We start from the raw sequence: 21,250 nt of genomic DNA, 5'->3' as shown, positions 1-21,250 counted from the left end.
TACCCGGGTGTTACAGTCCACATACTGGGAGAAGGCAGGTAATGTTTTGTCCAGCGTCACATGGTTAAAGTCTCCAGCGATTAGCACAAGTGCCTCAGGGTGCTGCGTTTGTAACTTAGCAACCGCAGAATGGATGATGTCACTTGCTGTCTCCACTCGCTGTGTTTGTGGGCCTTTCTGTCTGAAGTTTAGTCTTCCAACAAGTGAAATGCATGCTCAATTGGGTTAAGATCAGGTGACTGACTTGGCCATTCAAGAATTTTCCACTTCTTTGCTTTAATAAACTCCTGGGTTGCTTTGGCTATATGTTTTGGGTCTTTTTGAATATGATGCCACAAACTTGGCACACCTATCCTTGGCCATTTTCGCCCATTCCTCTTTGCAGCACCTCTCAAGTTCCATCAGGTTGGATGGGAAGCGTCGGTGCACAGCCATTTTAAGAACTCTCCAGAGATGTTCAATCGGATTCAAGTCTGACCTCTGGCTGGGCCACTCAAGGGCATTCGCAGAGTTACCCTAAAGCCACTCCTTTGATATCTTGGTTGTGTGCTTAGGGTCGTTGTCCTGCTGAAAGATGAACCGTCGCCCCAGTCTGAGGTCAAGAGCGCTCTGGAGTAGGTTTTCATCCAGGATGTCTCTGTACATTGCTGCAGTCATCTTTCCCTTTACTCTGACTAGTCTCCCAGTCCCTGCCGCTGAAAAACATCCCCACGGCATGATGCTGCCACCACCATGCTTCACTGTAGGGATGGTATTGGCCTGGTGATGAGCGGTGCCTGGTTTCCTCCAAACGTGACGCCTGGCATTCACACCAAAGAGTTCAAACTTTGTCTCATCAGACCAGAGAATTTTCTTGCTCATGGTCTGAGAGTTCTTCAGGTGCCTTTTGGCAAACTCCAGACGGGCTGCCATGTGCCTTTTACTAAGGAGTGCCTGGCCACTCTACCATACAGGCCTGATTGGTGGACTGCTGCAGAGATGGTTGTCCTCTGTCCACAGAGGACCTCTGGAGCTCTGACAGAGTGACCATCAGGTTCTTGGTCACCTCCCTGGCTAAGGCCCTTCTCCCCTGATCGCTCAGTTTAGATGGCCGGCCAGCTCTAGGAACAGTCCTGGTGGTTTCGAACTTCTTCCACTTATGTACGATGGAGGCCACTGTGCTCATTGGGACCTTCAAAGCAGCAGAAATTTTTCTGTAACCTTCCCCAGATTTGTGCCTCGAGACAATCCTGTCTCGGAGGTCTACAGACAATTCCTTTGACTTCATGCTTGGTTTGTGCTCTGACATTAACCGTCAACTGTGGGACCTTATATCGACAGGTGTGTGCCTTTCCAAATCATGTCAAACCAACTAAATTTACCACAGGTGGACTCCAATTAAGCTGCAGAAACATCTCAAGGATGATCAGGGGAAACAGGATGCACCTGAGCTCAATTTTGAGCTTCATGGCAAAGGCTGTGAATACTTATATACATGTGCTTTCTCAATTTTTTTTATTTTTAATAAATCTGCAAAAACCTCAAGTAAACTTTTTTCACGTTGTCATTATGGGGTGTTGTGTGTAGAATTCTGAGGAAAAAAATGAATTTAATCCATTTTGGAATAAGGCTGTAACATAGCAAAATGTGGAAAAAGTGATGCGCTGTGAATACTTTCCGGATGCACTGTATGTATGTATGTGTATATATATTATATATACATACATATACATATATATACACACACACATATATACATATTCATATATATAAACTTCAGCTACAGTTCAGAAAAATATTTAAAAAATCAAAAACAAGACATACTGAGATTAATAAAGGATTACCCCCCAATGTCAATATTTTGTTGAACCACCCTTTGCTTTAATGACAGCCTTAAGTCTGTTGGGATACTTCTCTATCAGCTTTGCACATCTAGATTGAGCAATATTTGCCCACTCTTCTTTACAGAACTGTTCAAGTTTCCACTTGGCATCAGAATCTTCAAGGTGCATTCTGGCAAAGCTCAAACGAGTCTTAATGTGGCCTTTCTTGAGAAGTGGCTTTTTCCTTGCGACACTCCCAAACAAGTCACAATTGTGAAGCGCTTGTGAAATTGTTGTCACATGCACAAAATGACCACTCTTTGCCATAAAATCCTGTAACTCCTTCAAGGTGGCCATTGGCCTCTTGGTAACCTCTCTTACCAGTTTCCTCCTTGCTCTTCCATCTAGTTTGGAGGAATGGCCGGATCCAGGGAGGGTCCCTATTAGTACTAAACACTTGCCACTTCTTTATTATGGACTTTACTGTGCTCCTTGGGATTGATAAAGCCTTAGAGATTTTGATTGATCCTTTATTAATCTCAGTATTTCTTGTTTGTTATTTTTTTTTTAATTCTTCTGAACTGTAGCTGTTATATATTTCACTTGGATGTTATAGATTGCATTGAGTAAGTAAAGTTGAAAAAAAATATTGGTTTGCGTGTTTTCATTTAAGGCTGTAAAGCAAAAAAAATGGGAACATTTCAATGAGGGTGATTCTTTTCCATATACATACACACAAATAAATAAAATGAAAGTTTTTTTTTTTTTTTTATTCAATTTGGCGTGTGCCAGAGACAAATTCATAAAAAAGGAAAAAAAACTCCTACCGCTTGTTGTTCCTGGCTGTGCTGTATCAGTTGGTTCAACCTCCTGCTTGATTTTGATCTCTGGAAGAATGCTGCTTGCAGAGGAGGCAGCTATGCCACTGCTTACTACTGACTGGGTAGAAGAGGCAACCACATTGGCCATTGAAACTGGAAGAGGGGGAGCCACAGCAATAGCTGCAGGGAGAGAGGATAAGGCAACAGGGGGTTGTGACGTCGTCACTGCTGCAGACGCAGCTAGGATTGCTGGTATTGCTTGTGGTGGATGCTGTGGTGGTGGGGCAGACTGCTGCTCCCCACTCTGGCTGGACAATGCTTCAACAGTAGCAGTAACTGGTGGTGCCAAAGCCATGTGAAGCTCATGTTTCTGCTTGGTACTTGTGGTTAAAAAAAAAAAAAAAAAAAAAACCAATGAGGACCAGTATCTTGGCAGAATACATTGACACAGTTGTCTTTCATCAGAACGCTACTGGAGCCTCATCATACTTACGGCACTACATCTTTATAATGCCTTACTGTGACTGTTCATTTGTATAAAAAAAATTAGCAAGTGTATCATGTTCATGTTACTTGTGTTTTATCATACAAACCTCTGAAACTATGTTTTACTCAAGAAATGGTTTGCCACTGCATAAAAATTTAGGCGAGTTTTTAATCCTCACCAAGAACAACAAAATTAAAATGCAGTGGCTCCATGGAAAAGAACTGGATATTAGAGATATGGATAAGTTCATTTTTAGAGGCTTTAAACACATGCTGTAGAATATGTGCATGGCTGATCCTGAATCCAAGGTGGGTTCTCTCAACACAGAGACATGGCAGCTAGCAATCACAAAGAAAGGCAGTACAACATGCTAGCCTTTGAACTTTATCCTTAAGAAGCAAGCAAGGCAAGATAAAAGTTGTCTCTTGTTTACATACTGCTGTAAGTTACCAGCTCCTGATATTTACTAATCCAATTTTTTTTTATATTTGATGCTTGTATAAAAGGCCAAAGTAAAAAACTATACAGAAGACAAATGATGTTCATGGCCCACAAGACAAGACAATGTGCAACGTACTACATTTATATAGGGGGTTAAGGCACCCTCCGTATATTCCATTTTTGATTTACTAATCTGTCACCTATGGGCTACATAACAAAAAATTAAAAAAAAAAATTTATTTACTGTAACCTGTTGCTGGGCTCACACATTTTGCTAATACCACAACATGTTTACCAATAATTCTGACTCAAATCATTCATTGAGTTAGACACAAAGGTAATATGAAAACCAAAAGGCAGCAACTAAGGACAAAGGGGATACTTTGCACACTCTACTTGCTTGCCATTGCATGTCCATTTACTGTTTTTACCAACTCACTCACTACCTCCTAAAAATCAAAAGGAACTCAAACAGGCTCTCCTTCCACATAACATTTTGATTATTTGTATTGAAAAGTAAATTTTTTGATAGACAATGGTTTTTTTAATAAAAAATATTACAGTGCAACACATACATTGTCTTAATTCATCTGTACTAACTACATTTTGTGGAACACATACCCAGCAGGCCTTGGAGAGCACGAAGCACTTCGCACTGTGTTGTCCAACCGAGGGCTTGTTGCTTCTCCCGCCTGGGGTGGGATACTTTTCCGGGCTGCAGATCTGCAAACACAGAAGATTGACACTTTTAACAGATAACAGTTGTAGAAATAGTAAAATACAATATTTAAGAAAGTTTCAGATTTACGCCAAAATAAAAGCTTACCTATTTTCTTTTTCCTAATGAGGTATTAAAAAAACTAAATATTACATTCGAAGGTGGGACTAGCTTCATGGGCTTATCACTAAATAAATTCTATTTATACATATTAACCTCTCATTGAAGAGATGCTCTGATCGATCGGCCACTGATCTAAATCGGATGACTTTCACTAAAAAAAAAAAAAAAAGAAAAAAAAAAAGAAAAAACCAGACAGACTCAATTGGTCATCAGTAAACTGGGCGATTACAAAAGTGATCTTTTCAGCCCCTGCTTTTCAAGGCTTTATGGTAATTTAGTTACAGTGCTCGTTTACCTGAGATATTACGGTTTTGTTTTTTTTTTTGTGGCTCCAAACTTCCTGTTGTGTAAACAATGCAAGTCAAGGCTTGTTTTACAAGAGAGTGAGAGACAATTGGAATATTAGCCTTTACATTATGGATTAATAAACTGAGAAAAAGATTTTGGAGAAGTCATCCTGTGCAATTAGACAAATGGCAAGAAAAGGCACTTTAATGAATTCAGACTTTTTATTTTGTCCTTCAAATTAAAACAGGAACCACGAGAGTTTGGACAGTGAACTTGTTTTAAGTGGAGCAGTTTACATTTTCACTTGGAAAAAGATAAAGACAAATTTGAAATTGCTGCTTACTTAACTACTTGTTAGCTTAACAGCAAAATGTGTCTTTTGCTTATAAACCTGTTAATTTTGTTAGTCTTGTTGATGTGTGTCATACAGTGTATGTTTTGGTAAGAAATAAATACTGCATCATTATAATTGTACTCCATATTTATAATTACACCTCAAGAATTATGAAATAGTCTACCTAATACACTGAAGAAAAAAAACAAAAACAAATACCTGCATAAATACAGTAAATGTATACTTTAACAGTAGAAAAAGCTATAGTGCAATTAATTATTAGAAATGGATGCAGAAGGAATAATATTAGAATTGAAGGTCTACCTGAGAACCGCGAAAGTCCAAATTCGTAGCTGAACTATTCTCGAAAATAATTGGAGAGGACTTCAAAATCAGACACCAAGATAGCTGCAACTTATCGCATACGGGGATGGAACAACTCTAAGCACAGGACTTTTATTGTACGCTTCGAGAAGTTACAATCTAAGTTAAATTAGAGGTGGGCGGTATGACCAAAATTCTATATCACGGTATTTTTCTAAATTCTTCCGGTTTCACGGTATTAGATGGTATTTTTTTCCCCATGCATGAGTGGATCTTAACCACATTTTCCACTGCAATTACTGCAGTAGACTGGCTAAGAATAACCTATTAGACTGTTATGAGAATTGTACATCGTACAAAAAGACATTTTAATGTGCACACAAGTATTAATCCAGGTTTGCATGGCCCCATAAAGTGACAGTTTTCAAGGGGGTGGCACTAAAGAGAAGGAATCACATTGCATGACAGATGCAGTCAAAATATAGAACCTTTAATTGAACAAATTTTGCAAAAGCTTAAACTATGATTTTGACAACATATTTTCAACCATCCAAAGAGGCATTTAGACCGAGTAAAATATCCAGGTGTTTGTCAAAAGTTGGATTGCACTGAACACGTCTTAGAAAAGGAATAAATAGTAAATATTTTTTGTAAACCAACTACACTTTCTGTTGTTAACAATCTCTGTCCACTGACACGTTTAAGTGACTTTTTAAACAATTTTACCATCATTAAACTGCATAATATTTAAACTAATAAATAATAACAATAAAATACATAATAGTATTACTGATAGCTGCACCATTACTTCAAGGCTTCAAGCCCAGGTGCATTACACAGTATTCACCAAATTAAAATAAAATAAAACAAGTGCAACTTGGTGATGACATCTTACCAACTGTACCATCATTTAGGCAAACTGCATTAATATGGACCTTGCTTCAAGCTAAGCTATATACATAAATAATAAAAACTGCAACTTGCATTTATAATGCTGTTTGTGGTATAGCCCTATGGAAGCGCATTAGGGCCACTGTGAAGAAAAAAAAATATGGACACGGAAGAAAAAAACAAACTATATGTCGAGAATAAATTCGACATGTTGACTATGTCAAGATTAAAGTCGACATTTCCACTTTATTCTCATAGTTTATTTTATAATTAAAGTAGAATGTTGTAAACTAAACTTCATCCTAAAATCAATGTTTAATTTACTAGATTTTCTCAAACCCCGTCACAAGTTAATGCAGCACATCAAATACTTTGTGTTAAGTGTTCCCCAACCCAGTCGTTAATCACTACACTTCTTAAACTGACTTCCTCCGCACTAAGAGGAGGCGCCTGCAGCAATCACCGCACAGATAAACGTCTTTGTGAAATTAAAACTAATTATTAACTTAGCCGACGGAGTGTTCAGAACTTTAAAAATATCTTCGTTATACATGTTTAATTATGCCATCCATTCAGAGTTGCGCCCATCTCTGAACGAGTCGCCAGCACATCGCAGGATCAATACAAGCAAAACATACACTAGCAAGTACAAAAACAAGTACAACTTGGCTTGCAGTGTTATCCAGTAGTATAGAAACAGTATTTACACATCTGACCTTTTAAAGCCAAAGTATCTCCAGGAAACAGACGTGATTCCTTTTTTTTCGGCAAAAGTTCTTCTGTGTCATTATGTTCAACTTTATCGTCAGCTTCAGTTTCGGAATGCTCTCTGTCCATTTTCACCACGCGTCATACCTATGCTACCGCCCACTATTTGGTGGTGTAGCAGTGAAAAAGAGCCCTAGTGCAACAAATCTGTGTTTAGCGGTGTAGCAGTGAAAAAGGTCCCCACTTGAACAGTTTCCCGCTGCGCCACGTTCCGAACGTCGTTTAGGCAATTTAAACCGGTGTTGCAGTATAAGAAAAATCCATATCATAAAAAAAATAAAAAACGGTTTTCGGTATGAACCGGTATACCGCCCAGCACTAAGTTAAATGTAATGTCACTTCTCAGACAGAAACAAGAGATTATGTTTGAAAATAACAATTCGTATTTTCCCTGACTTCTCACCCTCAACAGCTGCTAAGCATGCATCTTTTTATAATATTAAACGGCGCTTACGAAAAGCCGATATCGGATACAGCCTCTTGTATCCTGCCAAACTGAAAGTGGAGATTCAAGGCAAACATTACATATTTACCAGTAGAGAGGAAACAGATAAAGAGTTAAGAAAGCTGATCCCGACACTTTCCTGAAATAAGACCATGAGTAGCACCCTGTCATGGCATCGTAAAGAAGATACCACTGGCTGTCTGATCCGCTTGTAATGGCACTGGTACCATAATTATACATCCTTTTCCCTTCTCGGTCACTGTTTTTATTTTAATTACAATTATACACGTCTATGTATGTATGTGTGGAAGAAATTAAATTAGTAACCCTTTTCTTTCTTTTTGATTTTTTTTTTTTTTACTATTCTAAAGGAGACTGTTTAACACCATTCCCTGGGTTTACTATCTTAACATTTCAAGAATGTTGAAGATTTTCTTTTTTTTTTGTTGTTATGCTTATAGTATTTAGACTGTATTGGCAATAGATATCTCTATTTTAATTCACATACACTGCTGCTGGGGGCTTGTTTTGTTTTGGACGTGCGCAGTCTCTAGGTATGTCAGAGGACTGGGACTTTGTGAAGTGTGGTTCAGCCTCTAGTGGGGAGGCAATGCGGGGCTCAACCAGGGAGGGGGAGAAAGAGAGCAAGCTATATCTAATCTATTCTTTTAATCCTTATAATTATAATCACCAACGTAACAGACTGCATGGCAATAACCCCTGGGAAAATTTGAAATTAAGGTCAAAGCTGTCTCACTTTTGCTTAAGACTACAAAATTACATCAAAAATTCAGAATCAATGTCTCTTAAGATGGGACAGTTAATTTTGTGAGCTGGAGTGTTAAAGGCTTGAATCATGAATTAAAAAGAAAGTATTCTCTCACCTAACAGGTCTAAACGCTAAAATAGTATTTTTACAGGAGACCCACTTATTAAGCAAGGATCAGTTCTGGCTGCAAAAAGACTGGACTGGCTAAATGTTCCTAGATAGGTCTCCTGCCACAGGGACGATGACATCTAACACTGCAAAGACAATTACACAGTTTATAACTGACCACAACTTATCAGACCCCTGGATATTTCTAAACCCAAATTCAAGAACATATTCCTTCAACTCACCAGTGCATCATTGCTACTCAAGAATTGATTATTTTTTCTGTAGATAACCATTTCTTGCCTACGATTAAATCCTGCAAGTATGACGCTATTGTTATTTCTGACCATGCCCCTCTGATCCTGGAGATAAAATCATTATGCCCCACATACTCATCTCGCAGATGGCGTCTTTACCCACTTTTATTAGCAGACGAGAACTTTACAGAATTTATAATCAAATCAGTTTTTTTCTAGAGACAAATGTATCCTCAGAGGTCTCTGCAGGGATACTCTGGGAAACCCTGAAGGCCTTCTTAAGAGGTCAGATTATCTCATATCTTTCCCACAGAAATAAATTGGAAAGAAAGCAGGTATCAAAGCTAAGCAACGAAATTACTAGAATAGATGAAGAACATGCCAGGTGTCCAAGTGAGGCTCTTCATAGGAAAAGGCAGGCTCTGCATTCAGAGCTCAGCCTCTTAACAACTAAAGAAACTGAACAACTCATTTTTAAATCAAGACATCACTATTATGAACATGGACAGAAAGCTAATAAGCTTTTAGCTCAACAAATCCACAAGCAAGAAGTTTGCAATGCAATCCCAGCAATTACCAACACAAACAGAGACAATCATTGACCATAAAAATATAATGCACACATTTAGAAACTACTATAAATCCTTATATTCTACTGAGTTTAAAGAAGACAAGACACAATCTAATGCATTTCTGGATGCATTAGAGATAACACAAATAGATACTCTTAGTGCAGAGGAATTGGATAAACCTCTGGCGCTACCAGAATTACTAGATGCTATAAAGTCACTTTAGAGTGGGAAAGCAGCAGGCCCCGATGGCCACCCTGCCGATTTTTATAATAAGTTCTCCACTCAGCTAGCTCCCCTCCTATTAGCAACATTCTCAGAAGCTAGAGACATAAAATTCTACCTCAAACTTTTCATCAAGCATTAATCACAGTCTTTCCTAAACAAAATAAGGATGTATTACAATGTGCATCATACAGACCAATTTCACTTCTGAATAATGATGTTAAGATACTCTCCAAAGTCCTAGCTAGAAGGATGGAGAAAGTGCTGCCTTTAGTAATATCACAAGATCAAACTGGATTTATTAAAGGCCGACATTTAGCATCCAATCTTTGACGCCTGTTTAATGTAATACACTCATCCGCAAAGTCAAACATCCCAGAGATTTCATTATCCTTGGACACAGAAAAAGCATTTGATATGATTGAATGGAACTACCTTTTCACTACATTGCAGAAATTTGGGTTTGGCCCGAACATTTGTGCATGGATCAAACTACTGTATACTAATCCAGAAGCTTCAGTTTGTATTAACATTAATTCAGACTACTTTAAAACTAGAACATGGTACTAGACAAGGATGCCCCTTGTCACCACTACTTTTTGCAATCGCCATTGAGCCACTGGCAGTCCATTTTCAAAATGCTTATGAGATAAAGGGGATTATCAGAGAGGGGCTTAAACAGAAAATTTCTCTATATGCAGATGTTATGGTACTGTATATATCAGACCCACAAAATACTGTGCCTACAGTCCTAACAGCACTAACAGAATTTCAAAAGATTTCTGGTCTCAGAATTAATTTGACTAAAAAAGTGTGCTCTATCCAGTGAATTCTCAAGCACACAATATTAGATTGGACACCTTCCCTTTTATCATCGCAGATCAGTTCAAATATCTAGGGGTAAACATCACAAGTAAACATAAAGCTCTTTATCAACAAAATGTCGCTGTCTGTATGGAAAAAAATCAAGCAAGACTTGCATAGATGGTGAACCCTTCATCTCACTTTAGCTGGAGGAATTAACATTGTTAAGATGAATATCCTCCCAGCTTCTCTTTTTATTTCAAAATATTCCAATATACATCAATAAATCGTTCTTTAAGAAATTAGATTCAACCAAAACCACATTTATTTGGAATTCAAAACATCCACATATCCAAAGAGTGACCCTACAAAGGCCAAAGGCAGAAGGTGGCATGGCTCTACCGAACTTTCAATTTTACTACTGGGCAGCAAACATACAACATATTAAAACCTGGACTTTGACACAAATAGATGAACATATGCAGGCTTGGTCTGCAATAGATAGAATCCTGCAGTTCATCTTTATATTCCTTGCTTTGCACCCCATTAAATGCAAATTATCGCCAATCTATATATATAATTCACTAAGCCGCCGACAAGTAGCCACCCATGGAAAGCATGCATAGCCGACAAGTAGCCACCCATGGAAAGCACGCAAGACAGCCACGCCCACCAACTCTAAGACCATTGGATAAGACGACAACTCGCAGAGCCACGCCCACCAACTCGGACGCGACACCTCGAAAAACACACCGTCATTTATGTTCGTTTGAGCTACAGTCCACATGCACCTCTGAGCCACATTGACTTTTCGGTTACAACGCACGACCGCGTGCACATCGCAAAAATTCCCAGTAAGTGCGGGTCATACGCTCGCACTGATTACGTCCCCGAGATGAATGCGCGCCCCCGCGCTGAGTGAAAAGCCAATGTATATTGAGTCTAGAAAACATGATCAGCAAGTCTTTGATAGGCTGCAACAAAATGATGAAAGTACGGGCGCATTTTTTTCCACACAAGCTGTGTGTGTGTGGGTGGGTTTATGTTAGTTAGTTAATTAATTACTCGAAGGATTTCAAGATTTAATATGCACAAGCAGTAACACTGCAAAAGCAGCCCAAACAAGAAAAGACGGCTGGCAAAAAGTGGCCGACAAATTAAACGCGTGTGCATTGTACTTACTGAAAGCAGCATTACGGATTTTGCAAATGTTCATTTTTTTCCCCACTGCTTAAAAAACATTAAAAAAGCGGCGTGATTATGCGGCGTAGTACGCCGCGGGTTGATATGCAGCGTGTAAAACAGTTTGTTTGTCGCGGATAATTTGCCTTTTATTTTTACATGAAGACAATTTCCTGTTAGATTGGCCTTTGCGATGACAATTAATATGGCACAGGGCCAAACTTTCAAAAAGATATGCATGTATCTGCCAAAACCAGTTTTCAGTCACGGACAGTTGTATATTGCTCTCTCCAGAGTTCCATCTTTTCATCCACTTACTGTTGTATCCTCAAAACCAACACTTTTACACAACTCTGTCTTTCCGGAACTGTTCAGCCATCAATAAATGATTATGCGGCGTATGCCTGCAGGAATACGTGCGAGCAAGCGAGCGAGCGACACACACACACACATACACACACACACACACACAGGCGTGCACGCGAGAGAGAGAAAGAGCACTGGACGCATAAGAATAATAATACTTCATTACATTGATATACCAGTGTTTTCAGTATTCAAAGCACTATCCACACAGGGAGGAACCGGGAAGCGAACCCAAAATCTTCCACAGTCTCCTTACTGCAAAGCAGCAACACTACCGCTGCGCTACAAAGCAGTTAAAGAATGCACCGGGCTCGATCTTGTTTTCACTTCTGTTTACAGCGATCGGGTCGTAGATAGCATTATTGCAATGTTACTTTTCTTGGTGCCTTATTACATTACGGATGTTTCACATGTTCATTTTTTTCCCTGTGCTTAAAAGACATTAAAAAAGTGTTTCTCAACTGTGACTCCGGAACAACGAAGTACACAAACTATATTAAGCGTCAACAACGAAGACTCGCTACACCTTAATGAACAAGTGCTGAAACTTATCCCTACCGACGAAGTAACTTTCACCAGCGTGGTCTCTATCATCACAGACGATCTCGCCTTCAGTCACGGACAATTGTATGTTGCTCTCTCCAGAGGTCCATCTTTTCATTCACTCACAGTGCTATCCACAAACCCACCCCCATTTGGACAACTGTGTCGTTCAGGAAGTGTTCACCTAATTATGCGCCGCGGGTTGACTAGTATACTAATAACCCAATAGTACTTCACTCACACAGAATATGGAACCAATGTAGGAAGCACTTTAAGATAGAGAATCTTTTAATCAGTGGCACCTCTGCATGAGAACCACTTTTTTCAACCCTCGCAAACATATGCAGTTTTTAATGTCTGGGAAACATTTGGGATTAAATCACTTAGAGATCTGTACATAGACAATGTCTTTGCATCCTACGAACAATTACATTCTAAATTTAACTTTCCAGCAACACATTTCTTTCACTATCTTCAAATTAGAAACTTTGTTAAACAGAACCTACCCAATTTTCCTCATCTCCCACCTCCCTCTATGCTGGAAAATATATTCATCAGTTTATTTGATTTAGACAGCATCTCTGCAATATATAAAACCATTTTACAGTCCCTCCCTTTCAAAGATCCAAGAGGACAATGGGAAAGGGATCTCTCCCTCAATATATCAGAAAAGGAGTGGAAGGTAGCAATGCAGAGAATTCACTCGAGCTCCATATATGCAAAGCATACAATTATTCAACTAACAATTATACAGTAATCCCTCGCTATATCGCGCTTCGCCTTTCGCGGCTTCACTCCATCGCGGATTTTATATGTAAGCATATTTAAATATATATCGCGGATTTTTCGCTGCTTCGCGGGTTTCTGCGGACAATGGGTCTTTTAATTTCTGGTACATGCTTCCTCAGTTGGTTTGCCCAGTTGATTTCATACAAGGGACACTATTGGCAGATGGCTGAGAAGCTACCCAGCTTACTTTCTCTCTCTCTCTCTCTTGCACTGACTTTCTGTGATCCTGACGTAGGGGGTGTGAGCAGGGGGGCTGTTCGCACACCTAGACGATACGGACCCTCGTCTAAAAATGCTGAAAGATTATCTTCACGTTGCTATCTTTTGTGCAGCTGCTTCCTGAAACGACATGCTGCACAGTGCTTCGCATACTTAAAAGCTCGAAGGGCACGTATTGATTTGTGCTTGAAAAACAAACTCTGTCTCTCTCTCTCTCTTTGTCTGCTCCTGACGGAGGGGGTGTGAGCTGCCGCCTTCAACAGCTTTGTGCCGCGGTGCTTCGCATACTTAAAAGCCAAACAGAGAGAAAAGCAAACAAATCAATAGGGCTATCTCTGTGACAGTCACTGCTCCTGACACGCACTCCTTTGAAGAGGAAGATATATTTGCATTCTTTTAATTGTGAGACAGAACTGTCATCTCTGTCTTGTCATGGAGCACAGTTTAAACTTTTGAAAAAGAGACAAATGTTTGTTTGCAGTGTTTGAATAACGTTCCTGTCTCTCTACAACCTCCTGTGTTTCTGCGCAAATCTGTGACCCAAGCATGACAGTATAAAAATAACAATATAAACATATGGTTTCTACTTCGCGGATTTTCTTATTTCGCGGGTGGCTCTGGAACGCAACCCCCGCGATGGAGGAGGGATTACTGTATATCGAGCACATCCATCTCGCTGAAAATTGTCCAAAATGTTTCCAGGGCAAGATCCAACCTGCGAATAAAGTTCCAGCCTCACTGGGTCACATGTTTTGGGCCTGCACCAAATTAACATCATTTTGGACCAAGATTTTTAAATGCCTTTCAGACAGCCTTGGTGTCACAATCCCACCTAATCCACTAACAGCTGTGTTTGGTGTACTTCCAGATGGGCTTAAAGTGGAGAAGGATAAACAAACTAATTGCCTTTACTACACTATTGGCACAGAGACTTATCTTGCTCAACTGGAAGAATCCTAACTCTCCCCTTTTAAGTCAGTGGGTAACTGATGTTATATATTATTTGAAACTGGAAAAAATAAAATTCTCACTTTGAGGATCTGTGTAGAAATTTTTCCAAACCTGGCAGGATCTAATCAATAACATTTTAGAATAAGCTTTTAAAGCACTGAGGAAGCAGATTCTCTCCCTATTCCCTTTTTCTTCTCCATTTATGTATATCCGTCCATTATCCAACCCACTATATCCTAACTAGAGGGTAACAGGGGTCTGCTGGAGCTAATCCCAGCCAACACAGGGCACAAGGCAGGAAACAAACCCCGGGCAGGGTGCCAGCCCACCGCAGGGCACACACACACACACCAAGCACACACTAGGGACAATTTAGGATCGCAAATGCACCTAACCTGCATGTCTTTGGACTGTGGGAGGAAACCAGAGCACCCGGAGGAAACCCATGCAGACACGGGGAGAACATGCAAACTCCATGCAGGGAGGACCCGGGAAGCGAACCCAGGTCTCCTTACTGCGAGGCAGCAGCGCTACCCACTACGCCACTGTGCCACCCTTTATATTCACTTATTAATTTATCTATTTGCTTATTTTTACTAGGTTTAAGTTTTATTCTGCTGCTCATGCTCTCTTTCTCAGGGGTGGGAGTTGATTTGTTTTCACTCCTATTCTTGTAAAATTGATCTATTTGTATGGAATGTTGTGTGATTTCAATAAAATCAAGAAATTAAAAATTAAATGATTAAGGTGTATTTACATTTAAGCAGTGCTTAATACTAATAAATTGATTGTGTGAGAGTATGTGTGTGTGCATATTTTATAATATATATATATTTTTTTTGTTAAGCCTTAGTTCAGATAGATACATTACAGAAAAAAATTAAACAATATGACAGCTTATAATTATGAGAAGCATTTTCTTTTATACCATATGTATTGTGAATATTTACTAATTTTATTAGTATGGACATTTTTTTTTATTTTAGCATTTTTATGATCACTGATCAATAAGCCTACAAAATTTCATCCTCTTAATTAAAAATTAGCAGTTAACACATGCAGTCCGTAGTTTAATTATAGAAATATACTTTAGATTAACAAAAAAAAACTGAATCGGCCGATCAAGTAACATGAAATCAGTGACTGGTATAGGCCTTAAAACCCTGACTGGACCATCCCTAATTTTTTTTTATTTAAAATGTTATTTACAAACACAGCAAATCATTGGGCCAAGGGGATCTCTAAATTTAATACTAACCCATAAAGTCCACATGTACAGTGGACCAGACATTAATGGTTCATGGATCAATCCCCATTTAATAAGAAACTTTGTCCTGCATCAACCACCAACAAAAGGTATTCAAAACAAATTTAACAGATAATTTTCAGACTAAAACCTATTTTAATTAAAAGTGACATCATCTATCTTAAGAGAGATAATCATTTTGGCAAGATTAAACTCCATGAAAAAAAGATACCCACAGGAGCAAATGGTGTTTGGCTTTTTACCCAGATGTTATACTTACCCTTCACTGGTTGGTTTCTTACGGAGAATGCTGGGCCGTGGAGATGACACAAGAGTTGGGGTGTTGGCACCAATATTCTGGGGATGAGTCTGTACTACTGTGGTGGCAGCTGGCGTGGGGCTGAACGTGTTGCTGATAGGATTGGCCACTAATGTCGGACAATCAGTCAGAACCACTATGACAAAAAAATATATTTTTTTTTTGTTTTCTCTCCTTAAAAAAAAATTCTAATCGCTTGACACAGGGAAATGCATACATTTGATTTACTTAAGACATAGACATGGCTAAACAAAACAGCTCTACCAGGTGGGCTTATATCGAGTGGCACGATATGATTTAATGCATCGTTTGAAAACAAACCTATCGTGATATATTATGTAATATGTTTTATTAAACACTACAAGTGTGTAGTGCGTTATTTCTGCTAATTGGAGCACATCCTAAATGCAGTCATTGCAATTAAACCCCGCCTCCTGCTTATCTTAAACAGTAACAACAATGGCTGAGATGGAGGCAGAAACGAGTATGGCTATCAGCGATGATTTAGTGCCAAAAAAAGGTACAAATGTGACCTCCGTTGTTTGGAAATGGTTTGGCTTTAGACAAAATGATACAGAACAAAAGACTGTTATATGTAAACTTTGTAAGAGAGAAGTAGGAACGAAGAGCGGCAACACCTTGAACCTCTTCAATCATTTGAAAACAAAACACGTTATGAAGTACGAAGAATGTATTAAACTTCGCGAGAACTCTGCTCAAAACGCAACGAAACACATCCCTGCCGCAAAACAAATCACGCTGGCAGCAATGTTCTCTTGTTGCATACCGTATGAAAAAACAAGCCCCAAATGGAAGGAAATAACAGCTGCAGTAACATACAACATTGCAAAAGATATGCATTTAGCACATAGTGAACTGCCACAGGGCATCTTTAAAGCCAGAGGCAGTTGACAGACTTGTCTTTCTTGCACAAAATTTGTGAAATTGTGTTACCTGAATGAATGTTCTTGCCACGCTTTATTTGTTTACAAGACATAGCTTAAAAAGAGCATATTGAAACATTATTATTTTAACTTTTTTTTAGGCAAACCTAGTAAAGTAGATAAAGCATCTACTCCTACGTCACCTAATATTCAGAAAACTGGCATTCTTGCGTAAATGTTTAGATGTGTTTCTTGCATTAATGAGTATATTTTGGTTTAGGCCTATGATGTAAAGTTGCAAGTTTGCAATTACATGTAAATAACTAAAGAGCAATATAAATGTGTGGCTTCTTTTTTAAGTAATAATAGATAGGAAAAAAAATATTGTTGCATATCGTATATTGACTTTTGGTCCAAAAATATCGCAATTTGAATTTTGAGCCATATCGCCCAGCCCTAGTACAGCTAAATATAAACCTTTTTCAACAGAGCCAGCTAAAGCCTCTTCGACTTTCAATATTGACTCCTGTTATAACTCTAGACAATGTTATTGCATTTAACTGCCTTTGCATTAATGCAAGAAATTGACTAACTGCTGGCAAACCTCAACCTAGCACGGCTGCTCAAAATGTTTATCTAGAGATTCTCGTTAGTTTTCAGACTGAAAAAGCAACTTTGAAAGCATATGAGGCTGTAAAAAAAAAAAAAAAAAAAAAAAAACCAAACAATTAAAATTTTTAAATCTGGCCATTACTCTTGTGTCACAGGGTTTTAGATACAGCAACTCTCCAGTGGAGATAAGGAAAAACAACTTCATTCTTAGCAATCAAATGACAAGAGTTTGATTTTAACAGGAGTTGCATCATATGAATGCTAAAACAAAAAACATTACTCAAATTCACTAGAGACATATTTTAATGTACATCTTATTCTACATTAGACTGAATTACCAGATGTTTTAGCCTCATTCTGCTGCTGTGAGCCAAGGGAAGCTGGCTGGATACCCGGAGTTCCCATTGGTGCAGCTGGGTGTAATCCTTGGGTCCCAAGGGGAGTGGGCTGCATGCTGGGTGTGTTCATCTGGGCTGGCTGGATTCCTTGTGTTCCAACTGGAGCTGTCTGAAGTCCAATACGGTGAGATGCTTCAACTGTCATAAGCTGCATGGGGCTGAGATGAACAGTGGAAGCTACCCCCACACCAGGCTGCGCAGATATAGCTGAACTTGGAGCCTGAGCAGAAACTAGAAATAAATGAAAATGCTACATTAAAATACAATGATTCAAAATAGAAAGCAAAGGAAGTGGCTATTTGAGTATGGCATCTATTATATTTCAATTTAAGCATGATCATTAAATTAGAAAAAAAAAATCCAGTTTCAGTATTTATGCAGTCAATAAAACTAGGCTAGCAGGACAAAAGTGTTGATTAAACATGTAGGCAAAATTTAAACATTTTCCTTCCAATAATTTCAGGTACTGCTACCCTTAATGCACCTGGCACAAGTATGTAATTTATCTTTCCTTTTGATCATCTTTGGTAATTACTACATCCCAGAAAACTTTATTTTGGGTATAATTAGAGAAAAAGCTCTTGATGCTCACTGAAAGTTTTACATCTTAAGAGAAGCAAATGAGCTAAACACTGGGTAACAATAAAAAAGTCTTTTGGAGGTTTATAGCTGAAGTCCATTGATGCCAGTCCTAATGTTTAGGTTACATCCAATTTCATTTAGAACATTCTTACCTGGATACTGGCGCATGGTAGAAACAGAGCTGGTGACTGATGTGTATGCATATGGTGGATATGTAGGCAAATAGTGCAAGAACTGCACCGGCACAGACTGCCTAAAAAGAGAAACAGAAGAGAAAAAATAAAAATCACACACACACACAGACAGAAGGGTCAGTGTTAAGGATGTAACAAGATGGCACTGCGGCTCATCTTTCTTTTTCTTGTGTTTTGAGAACAATACAACTTTAGTGAGGGGAAAAAAAAAAACACTTCCACAAATGAACACAATTAATAACAACTACATAAATATAATGCTATTTACTAAAAGGGGTTGTCATGATTCTAAAATATCAAGTGAAGAAATGTTAAAAGTACAGTGGAACCTCGGTTCATGACCATAATTCGTTCCAAAACTCTGGTCGTAAACCGATTTGGTCGTGATCCGAAACAATTTCCCCCATAGGATTGTATGTAAATACAGTAATACCTCCTCCATCGCGGGGGTTGCGTTCCAGAGCCACCCGCGAAATAAGAAAATCCGCGAAGTAGAAACCATATGTTTATATGGTTATTTTTATATTGTCATGCTTGGGTCACAGATTTGCGCAGAAACACAGGAGGTTGTAGAGAGACAGGAACGTTATTCAAACACTGCAAACAAACATTTGTCTCTTTTTCAAAAGTTTAAACTGTGCTCCATGACAAGACAGAGATGACAGTTTCATCTCACAATTAAAAGAATGCAAACATATCGTCCTCTTCAAAGGAGCAAACAAATCAATAGGGCTGTTTGGCTTTTAAGTATGCGAAGCACCGCGGCACAAAGCTGTTGAAGGTGGCAGCTCACACCCCCTCCGTCAGGAGCAGAGAGAGAGAGAGAGAGAGACAGATAAAAAAAATCAATATGTGCCCTTCGAGCTTTTAAGTATGCGAAGCACAGTGCAGCATGTCGCTTCACGAAGCAGCTGCACAGAAGGTAGCCAACGTGAAGATAATCTTTCAGCATTTTTAGACGCGCGTCCGTATCGTCTAGGTGTGCGAACAGCCCCCCTGCTCACACCCCCTACGTCAGGATCAGAGAAAGTCAGAGCAAGAGAGACAGAGAAAAGTAAGTTGGGTAGCTTCTCAGCCATCTGCCAATAGCGTCCTTTGTATGAAATCAACTGGGCAAACCAACTGAGGAAGCATGTACCAGAAATTAAAAGACCCATTGTCCGCAGAAATTCGCAAACCAGCAAAAAATCCGCGATATACATTTAAATATGCTTACATATAAAATCCGCGATAGAGTGAAGCCGCGAAAGGCGAAGCGCGATATAGTGAGGGATCACTGTACAATTAATCTGTTCCAAACAGTACGAACTGTATGTAAATATATTTTTTTTTAAAGATTTTTAAGCACAAATATAGTTAATTACACCATAGAATGCATATTGTAATAGTAAACTAAATGTAAAAACATTGAATAACACTGAGAAAACCTTGAACAACAGAGAAAACTAACATTGCAGCAGTTCACAATATAGCCTTACAACCCGATCGCTGTATAAACACTTTTTTTTTTTTTTTTTTTTTTTTTTTTAAATGAGTTCTAAGCACAGGGGAAAAAAAAATAAGGAACATTTGAACAAATCCAAACTTATTTAAAAACCAACCACAAGCAACCAAGAAAGTAACATTGCAGCAGTTTGCGTTATAGCCTTACAACCCGATCGCAGGGGAAAAAAATGCTGACAAAGTTTGGCCTTGTTGTTTCATGCACTCTTTACCAACCTAGAATTTAATGTTCAGTTTATTAAATTTGATTACATGGGACAGAATATGAATGGATGGATTTTTATCAGCAATAATTCAAATATTTATTGCATTAAAAATCAATTTTTATTTTGATAAAGTGCAATTTTTTTGTTTTATTAATACATTATTTTCTCTGTAGCATGCTTGTGATTTTTTAACCTTAAAATAATCTGGACTAACCAATAAACTAAGATATTAGATAAGTAAAATATATACAGTCATGGCCGAAATTATCGGCACCCCTGGAATTGTCACAGAAAATGCATCATTTCTCCCAGAAAATTATTGCAATTACAAATGTTTTGTTGTATATACATGTTTATTTCCTTTATGTGCATTGGAACAACACAAAAGTGTACATATATATATATATATATATATATATATATATATATATATATATATATATATATATACATATATATACATATATATATATTATACATATATACACATATATATAATATATATAATTTATACATACACACATATACATACATATAATATATATATATATACATACACACATACATATATATATAGATATATAATATACACACACACATACATACAATATAATATATATATATATACACACACACATACATACATATATATATAAATACACACACACACATACATACATATATATAATATATATATATATACACATACATACACACATACACACATACATACACACATACATACATACATACACACATACACACATATACACATACATACATATATACATACACACATACACACATACATACACACATACACACATATATATATATATATACACATACATACCACACACATATATATACACACATACACACACACACATACATACATACATACATACATACATACATACACACATACATACATACATACATACATACATACATACACACATACATACATACATACATACATACACACATACATACATATATATACACACACACACATACATACATACATATATATATATATATATATATATATATATATACAACACACACACACACAACATACA

The 21,250-nt window shown here is 38.0% G+C and overlaps 1 protein-coding gene across 3 annotated transcripts in view; it reads right to left on the bottom strand.

Moving 5' to 3' along the window:
* Positions 1-21,250, bottom strand: part of sap130a (Sin3A-associated protein a) — a 102,842-nt gene that overhangs the window by 13,620 nt on the left and 67,972 nt on the right. For all 3 annotated transcript variants that reach the window (XM_028794804.2, XM_028794803.2, XM_051923587.1), the window contains exons 12-16: positions 18,415-18,515; positions 17,621-17,911; positions 15,748-15,922; positions 4,173-4,274; positions 2,630-3,003 (exon numbers count right to left, since the gene is read on the bottom strand). In XM_028794804.2, the coding sequence (XP_028650637.1) occupies positions 2,630-3,003; positions 4,173-4,274; positions 15,748-15,922; positions 17,621-17,911; positions 18,415-18,515 (1,043 nt within the window). The remainder of the gene's footprint in view (positions 1-2,629; positions 3,004-4,172; positions 4,275-15,747; positions 15,923-17,620; positions 17,912-18,414; positions 18,516-21,250) is intronic.

Source organism: Erpetoichthys calabaricus, chromosome 2, assembly GCF_900747795.2.
Source record: "Erpetoichthys calabaricus chromosome 2, fErpCal1.3, whole genome shotgun sequence".
Classification (NCBI taxonomy): Eukaryota; Metazoa; Chordata; class Cladistia; order Polypteriformes; family Polypteridae; genus Erpetoichthys; species Erpetoichthys calabaricus.
Note: the sequence above shows the minus strand (reverse complement) of the source record. Positions and strands in the feature narration are given on the sequence as shown.